At 45.7% G+C, this 12,841-nt stretch overlaps 1 protein-coding gene across 1 annotated transcript in view; it reads left to right on the top strand.

The window, feature by feature from the left end:
• The window catches only part of LOC117392581 (MAM domain-containing glycosylphosphatidylinositol anchor protein 2-like), a 324,052-nt gene that overhangs the window by 140,500 nt on the left and 170,711 nt on the right, over positions 1–12,841 (top strand). The window contains exon 4 of the mRNA XM_033990674.2: positions 2,466–2,662. Coding sequence (XP_033846565.2) covers positions 2,466–2,662 — 197 coding nt within the window. The remainder of the gene's footprint in view (positions 1–2,465; positions 2,663–12,841) is intronic.

Genomic DNA, 12,841 nt, shown 5'->3' with positions numbered 1-12,841 from the left:
TATACACACACACACACATACACCCCCACACACATAGGTCCTTTTCTACCTGTGTATCTGTGTGTGTGTGTGTGTCTGTGTGTGTGTGTATATATCTCTCTCTGTGTGTATATGTGTGTGTATTGTGTGTGTATATCTGTGTGTGTATCTGTGTGTGTGTATTGTGTGTGTATCTCTGTGTGTGTATATGTGTGTGTGTATTGTGTGTATATGTGTGTGTGTATTGTGTGTGTATCTCTGTGTGTGTATGTGTGTGTTTGTATTGATCGTCTCTCTCTGATTAAAGTCTGTGGAGCAGATCATTTCTTTAAGGAACTGACCAATCAGCAGGATCTGTCCTCCTCTCTCCCTCCTTCATTTAACCCCCACTCCAACTCTCTCTCCCTCTCCTCCTCTCCCTTCTCTCTCCCTCTCTCTCTCCCTCTCCTCCTGTCTCCCCTCCCTCTCTCTATCCCTCTCCTCCCCTCCCCTCTCCCTTCTCTCTCCCTCTTGCTCTCTCTCTCTTTCTCTCCCTGTCCTCCTCTCTCCTTTATCTCTCTCTCCTCTCTTCCTCTCCTCCTCCTCTCCCCCTCCCTCTCTCCCTCTCCTGCTCTCTCCCTTCTCTCTCCCTCTTGCTCTCTCTCTCTCCCCCTCTCCTCCTCTCTCCTTTATCTCTCCCTCTCTCCCTCTCCTCCCCTCTCCCTTCTCACTCCCTCTTGCTCTCTCTCTCCCTCTCCTCCAGACCGTGGCAGGGCATCTGACTTTAACAGTGGTGCGTTCAAAAGAGAGGAGGGACAGAGGAGAGAGGAAGAAGAGAGATGGAAATGGAAAGAGAGACTGAGTGAGGAAGGAGAGGGAAAGAGGGAGGGAGAGTAGAATGAAAGATAGGTAGAGCTGGGTGAAAGAGCGAGAGAGGAAGAGGAGGAGGAGGAAGAGGAGGAAACAAAAACAAACACTAAACATAAAGTAAAAACACTTTGACTGAGAGGGTGAGTCCAGACTTTTACTGGATGTTTTCTTCTCCTCCCTCCTGTAAATGTAGCACTTTATCTCCTCTTCCTCTCATCTCTCTCTCTTTTCACTTAAACTCATTTATTTCTCCTCCGTCTCTTCCTTCGCTCAGAGGTCAGGCCTTCACTGAAAAACTTATTATCTCCTTTAAGTGACTTTTCTCATGTTAAAAATGATTATGCCAAAAAGAAGAGATGAAAGCTCCTTTTTCTAAGATAACCCTGCTGCGCTAACCTCGCTAAACTTACTCTGCTAGCCTGACCTCGCTAAGCTAACCCCTCTAAAGTAACCCCGCTAAACTAACCCCGCTAAACTAACCTTGCTAAAATAACTCTGCTTTTACATTTTTTTTGTTTTTTAATAAAGTTATACAAATTACAGTTCACAAATGAAAAGGCAATTTAAAAAAGAAAGAAAAACAAGGAAACGAAGGAAACGAACAAACCAAATCTGCAGAGGAGCCGAGGGTTTTCCACATGAGCCGTTTGTATCAATAAAAACATTAAACATCATTAAAACAATGAATCTTTTAAGAACTTTACAAAACTCAAGACTCGCTGAAAAAGGCGCTGACGTTCAATGTTTTTAGTCCATTTGCATTTGTGAGTCTAGAATTTTCCGAGGATAAAGACGATGTTGTACAAACCTGGTGTTGCAGGGAGAGACTTTTGTAAATATTGTCCCAGAAAGTTTCTACAGGTTCACAAAAGAAAAGATGATCAGAGGTTTCTATGAGTGTGACCGTATATCTCTCCCAGCCCCTGACCCTTGACCCCTGACCTCTGAATGAGCACCACATTCAGAGCGATTTGGACTCTCGGCACTCTCAGGTCACACCCGCCAAACTGACCCCGCTAACCTGACCCCGCTAACCTGACCCCGCTAACCTGACCCCGCTAATCTGACCCCGCTAACCTGACCCCGCTAAACTGACCCCGCTAACCTGACCCCGCTAATCTGACCCCGCTAACCTGACCCCGCTAAACTGACCCCGCTAACCTGACCCCGCTAATCTGACCCCGCTAACCTGACCCCGCTAACCTGACCCCGCTAAACTGACCCCGCTAATCTGACCCCGCTAACCTGACCCCGCTAACCTGACCCCGCTAACCTGACCCCGCTAACCTGACCCCGCTAACCTGACCCCGCTAAACTGATCCCGCTAATCTAACCTTGCTAATGTAACTCCGCTAAACTAAGCCCCTACGTGTAACAGGTTGCATTGTCCAAAAAATAAATAATACAAAAAAATACAAAATAAAGTATAAAGTGAAAAAAAGCAAACTTGAAATGTGTTTATACTGAACTGACATGAGAACTCTGACCCCTGACCCCTGACCCAGCAGAACAACATCACATTCAACACAGGAGCCGAAATCATTTTTAATAAGTGTCTGTTTATAAATCTCAACCTCTCCACATGTGTCCACTGACCTGTCCACTGACCTGTCCTTTTGTCCTCCTGTCCTCCTCAGACCTGGATGACCCCATAGTGACCGTCCACCAGAGCATCGGCGAGGCCAAAGAGCAGTTCTACTACGAGCGGACGGTGTTCCTGCGCTGTGTGGCCAACTCCAACCCCCCAGTGCGCTACAGCTGGCACCGCGGGAGGGAGGTGCTGACTCAGGGCTCGGACAAGGGCGTGGAAATCTACGAGCCGTTCTTCACACAGGTAACACACCAGCCGAGAACGCACACACGCCGAGAACGCGCACACGCCGAGAACGCGCACACGCCGAGAACGCGCACACGCCGAGAACGCGCACACGCCGAGAACGCGCACACGCCGAGAACGCACACACGCCAACAATACACCAGCCGAGAACACACACGCCACAAATACACGAGGAAAAAACACGTCATCAAGTGGGTTTGACAGGTTTTCATGCCTTTTTAAATTATACTAAAGCAACACGCTGCAGGAAAATCTGATTTAGGACCAGATTAGCTTCTCCACACAGACTGTTTATATAAATGGACATAGCTAACCTGCTAGCCGCCGCGTTCCAAACAGGAAGTGATCATGGGTGCACTTCCTGCTCATCATTTTGGTCTTAAATGTTCGTATTAACCCTCTACATGATCCTGGGGTTTTTATTTCACTATTGTGTCTGTAAATGCTAAACCAGCGGTGTGGACTTGAAGAGGCGTTACCTTCAACATTCTCGCTGTGGATTGGCTCTTTGGTTGCTATGATACTCACCGTCGGAATTCCAAATAAGTAAATCCGCTCCAAATTAGCCGCTATAATGAAAAATAAAAATGCAGAATAATGAAGAAAAAAACATATAAGTCACAGTTTTGGGGAAATTTATTTTACAAAATCGCAGTCCAAGAACAGACATTTTATCTTTAAAGTCAAGTTCTAATAATAATAATAAAATGTGGAACAACAGGCTGAATCTCAGTACATCACGCTAACGCTAATGCTAACGCTAACGCTAACGTAACACATTTATATTTATTGAGCTGAAGCACAGACAGAACTGAACACGTGTCTGGTGTTTTAACTGTAGCACCTCAAGGATTTTATATGAGCTCGAGGTGGAAAAAAACAGGGTTTATTCTCCCCGTTACAACCCGAGAGACACGAAAAGAAACACAATAAAATAAATATTAAAATGAAATTCTTACAAAATGAAAATACACAAACCTCGTGAAACCGACATCCACGACGGGATAATTGTTCATCTGGGGCTTTCTGTCGTCTTAAATAAATAAATATCAATAAAAATGTCAAAGGTTGTTCATTTTTTATACGTTTTAGTTCATTTCTGATCTTGTAAACGAGCGCTGACGTCTGAGCGCGTCACTAATTAGGGTCGGACGGGAACTAATTTAAAATAGTTTGTTCCGAGATGGAATAAATGTAAAATATAAAGAACAAACACTAAATTAAATATATGAATATGAGGGACTTTAATGTAAGATATTAACAGTTAATCAGATAAATAAAGTAGAAAAAACAAGCAACAAGTTTACTCTGGATCTATTTAATAATTTAACATAACTTTTTTTTATTATTATTATTATTATTTTTTATTTATTTTATTATTGTTATTTATTTATTTTTATTTTTTTTATAATTTTTTTGGGGGGGGTATTGTGTTTTTTTTTGTTATTATGTAAACAATAAAAATTTGATCACAAAAAAAATAAAATAATTTAACATAAAAAATTTTTATTATTTTTTTTATTTTATTATTATTATTATTTATTTATTTTCATTTTTTTTTTGGGGGGGGGGGGGTATTGTGTTTTTTTTATTATGTAAACAATAAAAATTTGATCACACAAAAATAATAATAATTTAACATAAGTCGCCCCCGGACAAACTATGAAAACAGTGACCCTTATTTTCTGGAAAAATACAGTAGTTGAAATCATATTTAAACTCATCGATGTGTTTTAAAACTCTCTACTTCCTGTAATTTTCAACATTTTTAAAAACTTTTTCTTCACAAACTGCTTCCTTTTTGGTTTGAAACTATAATTTACATTTACGACGGGTTTTATTTCACCAGATTAAGCCAAAATTACACAATAATAAAAAAAACAAATGAAAGTGGAAATGTCTCCAGACTCAGCGAGGCGTCCGTCGTCTCTGACTCATCACAGCAACACGCCTCAGAACAAACACACGCGTCAAAATCGTGTTACCTTGACCTCATTTTAAAGCGAACCCGGAGACCGCTCGCCCGTACGCCGCGTTTATGTAAGACGTGATGACATAACCTCCATGTGACGCCGAGGGAAAGAAATCGCCAAACTTCTCATTATTTACTTTAATATTGACGATAACATTAATTTTCATATTAATTTTACGTCTTAAAGTGTTTTATTGACAGCGAATTAAACAGTTTCACCACTTTCTGACGTTATTTAATGCGACCAGGCCGAGTTACGTGTCAGATCTGTGGAGAGGCGAGTCCACACGCCGTAAGAAGACACGTTTTTCAATGCACTTTTGAGCAGTAAAGTTTACCCCTAAAGAAATAAAAGATGGATAAGAACATTTAGAGCGATCATAAAACATCACCACGGAGACAAGCTGGTGGCAGACAAGTCCCAACCTGAAAAGTTACATAGTGGAGCTTTAAAATGAATCTAAAAAAACTCAGGTTGAACGGATTATTCTCTGTACTGTATCTGCATTTTTAGATTTCTTGAGAAAACCCACGTTTATAAAGAGAGAACATCTGAAATCGACATATAAAAACACAGTCTGGGAATTGAACCTGCAACCTTTTTAGTCCCAGTGTTTTCATGATAATAACTCCCTTTACCTTTAGTTCAGTAGTAGTTTGGTGAATTCCCGAAGCTGAAAGTGAAACAAAAAACACAACTCCAGGTGTTTGTGACGAGGAAACGACATTAGAACAGATCAGAACATAGAGTCACATGGGCCCTGCTCCTGTCCCTCCTGTCCCTCCTGTCCCTCCTGTCCCTCCTGTCCCTCCTGTCCCTCCTGTCCCTCCTGTCCCTCCTGTGGCTCTTGTCGCTCCTGTCGCTCCTGTCTCTCCTGTCTCTCCTGTCCCTCCTGTCCCTCCTGTCCCTCCTGTGGCTCTTGTCTCTCCTGTCCCTCCTGTGGCTCTTGTCTCTCCTGTCTCTCCTGTCGCTCCTGTCTCTCCTGTGGCTCTTGTCTCTCCTGTCTCTCCTGTGGCTCTTGTCTCTCCTGTCTCTCCTGTCCCTCCTGTCCCTCCTGTCCCTCCTGTGGCTCCTGTCTTTCCTGTCTCTGCTGTCGCTCCTGTGGCTCCTGTCTCTCCTGTGGCTCCTGTCTCTCCTGTGGCTCCTGTCTCTCCTGTCTCTCCTGTCGCTCCTGTCTCTCCTGTGGCTCCTGTCTCTCCTGTCTCTCCTGTCCCTCCTGTCCCTCCTGTGGCTCTTGTCTCTCCTGTCCCTCCTGTCTCTCCTGTGGCTCCTGTCTCTCCTGTCTCTCCTGTCGCTCCTGTCTCTCCTGTGGCTCCTGTCTCTCCTGTCTCTCCTGTTCCTCCTGTCCCTCCTGTGGCTCTTGTCTCTCCTGTCGCTCCTGTCGCTCCTGTCTCTCCTGTCCCTCCTGTCCCTCCTGTGGCTCCTGTCTTTCCTGTCTCTGCTGTCTCTCCTGTGGCTCCTGTCTCTCCTGTCTCTCCTGTTCCTCCTGTCCCTCCTGTGGCTCTTGTCTCTCCTGTCGCTCCTGTCGCTCCTGTCTCTCCTGTCTCTCCTGTCCCTCCTGTCCCTCCTGTGGCTCTTGTCTCTCCTGTCCCTCCTGTCTCTCCTGTGGCTCCTGTCTCTCCTGTCCCTCCTGTCCTCATTACTCCTCATAATGGTTTTGTAAAAGTGTCTTAGGGATTATCTACCTCTTTGTCGAGTCCAAACAGATCCGTCTAACTCCAGATAAACTCTGATAATAACATCATGTGACCACAGGGGGCGTAATGGCATCATGTGACCACGGGGGGCGTAATAACATCATGTGACCACGGGGGGCGTAATGGCATCATGTGACCACGGGGGGCGTAATAACATCATGTGACCACAGGGGGCGTAATAACATCATGTGACCACGGGGGGCGTAATGACATCATGTGACCACGGGGGGCGTAATAACATCATGTGACCACGGGGGGCGTAATAACATCATGTGACCACGGGGGGCGTAATAACATCATGTGACCACGGGGGGCGTAATGGAGCCTCTGACCCAGATGGAGGTCAGTGGGTCAAGCGCAGGACTCCACTCTCTTCTTCTGTCCTTTTATTTGAATGAAAACAGATTTATTACATAAGCAGCTCCTGAGGTCAAAATGAGTCCAGTGTGTGCGGTTTAGTCCTGGTCTAGACCTGGTCTAGACCTGGTCTAGTCCTGGTTTGGTCCCAATTTGGTCCTAGTTTAGTCCCGGTTTGGTCCTAGTTTAACCCTGATTTAGTCTTGGCTTAGTCCTGGTTTAGTTCCAATTTGGTCCCAATTTGCTCCCGGTTTAGTCCTTGTTTAGTCCTTGTTTAGTCCTGGTTTGGTCCTGGTTTAGTCCTGGTTTGGTCTTTGTTTAGTCCAGTTTTAGTCCATGTTTGGTCCTGGTTTAGTCCTAGTTTAGTCCTAGTTTAGTCCATGTTTGGTCCTGGTTTAGTCCATGTTTAGTCCTGGTTTAGTCCATGTTTAGTCCTGGCTTAGTCCATGTTTGGTCCTGGTTTAGTCCTGGTTTAGTCCATGTTTGGTCCTGGTTTAGTCCTGGTTTAGTCCATGTTTAGTCCTGGCTTAGTCCATGTTTAGTCCTGGCTTAGTCCATGTTTGGTCCTGGTTTAGTCCATGTTTGGTCCTGGTTTAGTCCTGGTTTAGTCCATGTTTAGTCCTGGTTTAGTCCATGTTTAGTCCTGGCTTAGTCCATGTTTGGTCCTGGTTTAGTCCTGGTTTAGTCCATGTTTGGTCCTGGTTGAGTCCTGGTTTAGTCCATGTTTAGTCCTGGCTTAGTCTATGTTTAGTCCTGGCTTAGTCCATGTTTGGTCCTGGTTTAGTCCATGTTTGGTCCTGGTTTAGTCCTAGTTTAGTCCATGTTTGGTCCTGGTTTAGTCCTGGTTTAGTCCATGTTTGGTCCTGGTTTAGTCCTGGTTTAGTCCATGTTTAGTCCTGGCTTAGTCCATGTTTGGTCCTGGTTTGGTCCATGTTTGGTCCTGGTTTAGTCCTGGTTTAGTCCATGTTTAGTCCTGGCTTAGTCCATGTTTGGTCCTGGTTTAGTCCTGGTTTAGTCCATGTTTGGTCCTGGTTTAGTCCTGGTTTAGTCCATGTTTAGTCCTGGCTTAGTCCATGTTTGGTCCTGGTTTAGTCCTGGTTTAGTCCATGTTTGGTCCTGGTTTAGTCCTGGTTTAGTCCATGTTTGGTCCTGGTTTAGTCCTGGTTTAGTCCTGGCTTAGTCCATGTTTGGTCCTGGTTTAGTCCTGGTTTAGTCCATGTTTGGTCCTGGTTTAGTCCTGGTTTAGTCCATGTTTGGACCTGGTTTAGTCCATGTTTGGTCCATGTTTGGTCCTGGTTTAGTCCATGTTTAGTCCTGGTTTAGTCCATGTTTAGTCCTGGTTTAGTCCATGTTTAGTCCTGGCTTAGTCCATGTTTGGTCCTGGTTTAGTCCTGGTTTAGTCCATGTTTGGTCCTGGTTTAGTCCTGGTTTAGTCCATGTTTAGTCCTGGCTTAGTCCATGTTTAGTCCTGGCTTAGTCCATGTTTGGTCCTGGTTTAGTCCATGTTTGGTCCTGGTTTAGTCCTGGTTTAGTCCATGTTTAGTCCTGGTTTAGTCCATGTTTAGTCCTGGCTTAGTCCATGTTTGGTCCTGGTTTAGTCCTGGTTTAGTCCATGTTTGGTCCTGGTTGAGTCCTGGTTTAGTCCATGTTTAGTCCTGGCTTAGTCTATGTTTAGTCCTGGCTTAGTCCATGTTTGGTCCTGGTTTAGTCCATGTTTGGTCCTGGTTTAGTCCTAGTTTAGTCCATGTTTGGTCCTGGTTTAGTCCTGGTTTAGTCCATGTTTGGTCCTGGTTTAGTCCTGGTTTAGTCCATGTTTAGTCCTGGCTTAGTCCATGTTTGGTCCTGGTTTGGTCCATGTTTGGTCCTGGTTTAGTCCTGGTTTAGTCCATGTTTAGTCCTGGCTTAGTCCATGTTTGGTCCTGGTTTAGTCCTGGTTTAGTCCATGTTTGGTCCTGGTTTAGTCCTGGTTTAGTCCATGTTTAGTCCTGGCTTAGTCCATGTTTGGTCCTGGTTTAGTCCTGGTTTAGTCCATGTTTGGTCCTGGTTTAGTCCTGGTTTAGTCCATGTTTGGTCCTGGTTTAGTCCTGGCTTAGTCCTGGCTTAGTCCATGTTTGGTCCTGGTTTAGTCCTGGTTTAGTCCATGTTTGGTCCTGGTTTAGTCCTGGTTTAGTCCATGTTTGGACCTGGTTTAGTCCATGTTTGGTCCATGTTTGGTCCTGGTTTAGTCCTGGTCTGAGTCAAAGTCAGTCTTACTCACAGTTTTACTGTGCAATAATCAGAAGTGTGTGTTTTCATGCTAGTCATTGTGTTGATAGTCGTGTCTAAACCCGTTCTCGCAGCGTCTCCCTCTCGTCTCCCTCTCGTCTCCCTCTCGTCTCCCTCTCGTCTCCCTCTCGTCTCTCTCGTCTCTCTTTCATCTCTCTCTCGTCTCTCTCTCGTCACCCTCTCGTCTCCCTCTCGTCTCTCTCTCGTCTCCCTCTCGTCTCCCTCTCGTCTCCCTCTCGTCTCTCTTTCATCTCTCTCTCGTCTCTCTCTCGTCTCCCTCTCGTCTCCCTCTCGTCTCCCTCTCGTCTCCCTCTCGTCTCCCTCTCGTCTCTCTCTCGTCTCTCTCTCGTCTCCCTCTCGTCTCCCTCTCGTCTCCCTCTCGTCTCTCTCTCTTCTCTCTCTCGTCTCTCTCTCGTCTCTCGTCTCGTTTCCGCTCACGTTTTCGCTCACGTTGGCACAGATTTGGGCGAATGCAGAGGTGGCATTTGGCGTTGCGCTCTGACCCGTTCATAATGAGGTCTTTGGCCTGCAGCGGGACGGGATTGTCCAAACTGGAGCATTTTGTGTCGGTTTTATTCACTCCCTCATCTCTCCATAAAGTGACCATTATCCCAAACGATCCCGAATCCAAACGAGCTCTGGACTTTCCGGGTTTGAACTTGTGTTTCCATGGAAACGATTGGACCGTAATGATCAGGCGCATCAACAGAACAACGCACGAGTTTGAACGAGAGAAGGTCTGAAGAAAACTGGAACATCCACCATGTTTAGTCCTGGTTTAGTCCTGGTTTAGTCCTGGTTTAGTCCTGGTTTAGTCCTGGTTTAGACCTGGTTTAGTCCTGGTTTAGTCCTGGTTTAGACCTGGTTTAGTCCTGGTTTAGTCTTGGTTTAGTCCTGGTCTAGTCCTGGTCTAGTCCTGGTCTAGTCCTGGTCCAGTCCTGGTTTAGTCCTGGTTTAGTCCTGGTTTAGTCCTGGTTTAGTCCCGTTTCAGTCCCGGTTTAGACCCGGTTTAGACCCGGTTTAGTCCTGGTTTAGTCCTGGTTCAGTCCTGGTCCAGTACTGGTTTAGTCCTGGTTTAGTCCTGGTTTAGACCTGGTTTAGACCTGGTTTAGTCCTGGTCTAGTCCTGGTTCAGTCCTGGTTTAGACCTGATTTAGTCCTGGTTTAGTCCTGGTTCAGTCCTGGTCCAGTACTGGTTTAGTCCTGGTCTAGTCCTGGTCTAGTCCTGGTCTAGTCCTGGTCTAGTCCTGGTTTAGTCCTGGTTTAGTCCTGGTGCAGTCCTGGTGCAGTCCTGGTCCAGTCCTGGTTTAGTCCTGGTCTAGTCCTGGTTTAGACCTGGTTTAGACCTGGTTTAGTCCTGGTTTAGTCCTGGTTTAGTCCTGGTCTAGTCCTGGTCTAGTCCTGGTTTAGACCTGGTTTAGACCTGGTTTAGTCCTGGTTTAGTCCTGGTTTAGTCCTGGTTTAGTCCTGGTTTAGTCCTGGTTGTGTTTCTCTCTCAGTTTCAGTTTCACTTTGTCGTTTAAAGTCTCATAAACACAGCTCCTGTCCCGTCCCTTTAAACGTCTTTACATTTTCGTCTGCGTACATAAATACTTTAAGTGTGTCTATAATCCCTCACCTTTGGTCTCGGGGGAGCGGAGGTTTTGGTTTTATTCCGTTGCACGTGTGGATTTTAACGAGCGCTCGGAGACGCTCTTAATCAGTCCCATAATGAGTCCTGCTTTTAAACTCAAGCACTTTCTAAAAATACTCGCTCTGCGCCGGGACGTCCTCCTCCAACTTCTTTTCCATTTTCCCGAAGGCCCAAAGTCTGAAGCTGTTGTGTCGTTAAACATCTCTATCCTTCCATCAATATCTCGTCTCAATCCCCCCGTCCCCCCGTCCCCCCGTCCCCCCGTCCCGCCGTCCCGCTCGCTCCAACGCCGTCTCCTCCTTTGCCCTTTGCGTTTTCCAAATCTGTTTCTCGAGCGTCTGCCCCCTGCTGGGAGAAAAACAACATTTTTAGATAATACGAGAATCATTTAGAAACAGAAGAGACGGAGGAGAAGAGCGTGTGATCTGAGGCGGAGAGATGATGACGGCGACGATGTGCGAACGCGGCGTGATGGTGACGCTCTCGTTTTGGGATTTGAATGTCAGAATTTCACATTTTAGTCACAAATTTTAATTCTGGAAAACAAAAAATCTCTTTAATATCCTCAAAATTCTTAAATTCATAACATTGACTCTATATGTAAATGTGCATAGCTAAGATGCTAGCCGCCGCCGCCGCCGCCGCCGCGCTCCAAACAGGAAGTGATCATCAGTGCACGTCTGTAAAAACACACAGCGGAAAACCGGAAAAAACCACACACAACATAAAAGAAAATGTAAAAACACAAAATGTAAAAAAAACAACGTATAAAACCGGACACGAAAGTTTTTTATCATGTGTGTTTTTATGAAGTTTTTTCTGCGTATAAAAAGTCACAGGAAAAGTCCTTGAAAAGTCAATGAAACGTCTTGAGAAAAGTCCTGCACAAGTCGTGGGAAAATTTGTGGGAAAAGTCCTGGAAGTGTGTTTTTCCCACTTTTGTGTCTGAACATTAATAACAGACAAATCAGGTCCTTCTTTCCCCGAGGTCGCTCCTGTTAGCGTTAGCAACAGGTTTGATTGACAGTGTTGCTAAGCGCCTGTTCGTTGCTAAACCAATGGGTGCGGACAGGAAGGGGCGTGACCTTCCACAGCCTCACTCCTGATTGGCTCGTTGGTTGCTATGATACTCGGGGTTGTTCACATTAGTGTCTCCTCCTGCTCCGGCCTCGAGGAGCTTCACTCAGTCACTTCTTTACAGTCTGTGGTTTATAACCACAGCCATTTAGGCCGAGTTCTTCTCTCAAACTGAAGAAAACACTCTGTTCCACCTTGTGATGTCATCATGTGGTGATACAGGAAGTGCTCCACTGTGTTTTTAAACTCCACACACCTTCATTTATAGAATTATTTGAATCATTTCAGCTCCTGGAGCTGTTAACTTGATAACTCCTCTGCTCCTTTTTCCCCTTCTCCCCTTCTCTTCCTCCATCTTTAAGCTCCATCCATCCATGAAAACTACCACTTGATGACATCACAAGGTGGAACAGAGCGTTTTGAGCTTTGTAGATGTTACAGACTAATAATAAAGTGACTCAAACATGTGAATGAAACAAAACACAACTCAGGTCTGTTTTTGATGAACATGACTTAAAGCGACAGGAGTCAGTTCGTGTGATTCAGCTCCTTTAAAGAGTCGACCTCTTGACCTTTGAACTTCCGTCTGCTCCATTCCAAATATAAACTTTCTCTTTTCGTAGCGTTTAAATTCTCCGTAGAGTCGTATGGATCAAAGGTGCGGCGCTCGTGAAGCAGAAGGGGGCGGGGCTTCGTGGAGCGGCTGCTAGCTGCGATAGCCGTGTTTGGGATGACCCTCCCGTCGAGCGCGTCCCGTCGAGCGCGTCCCGTCGAGCGCGTCCCGTCGAGCGCGTCCCGTCGAGCGCGTCCCGTCGAGCGCGTCCCGTCGAGCGCGTCCCGTCGGCGGCGTTCCCAAATCCCCCTTTTGAAATAAACAGACACTTTAATTCAGTTGGATGTTTGAACAAAAGCTTTTTCGAGTTGTTTCTTCTATTTTTACCGCGGCCTCATTAAAGGCGCATACATATTCATCCCTTTGACCTTTTGTGCGGAAATGTGTGGCCTTTGTCTCATCTGCTCCACTTTGGCGAAAACGAGACGGTCGGCGTGAACTTAAATCGCTCTGACGGCGAATATCGTTGTTTTTTTACGAGTTTGAACTTGGACTTTAGCCATTTTTTTTCGACCCACGTAATAAAAAGATGTGTCTGCGTAAAGACGTGACTGAGCGAGTG

This window comes from Periophthalmus magnuspinnatus, chromosome 24, assembly GCF_009829125.3.
Source record: "Periophthalmus magnuspinnatus isolate fPerMag1 chromosome 24, fPerMag1.2.pri, whole genome shotgun sequence".
Classification (NCBI taxonomy): domain Eukaryota; kingdom Metazoa; phylum Chordata; class Actinopteri; order Gobiiformes; family Gobiidae; genus Periophthalmus; species Periophthalmus magnuspinnatus.
Note: the sequence above shows the minus strand (reverse complement) of the source record. Positions and strands in the feature narration are given on the sequence as shown.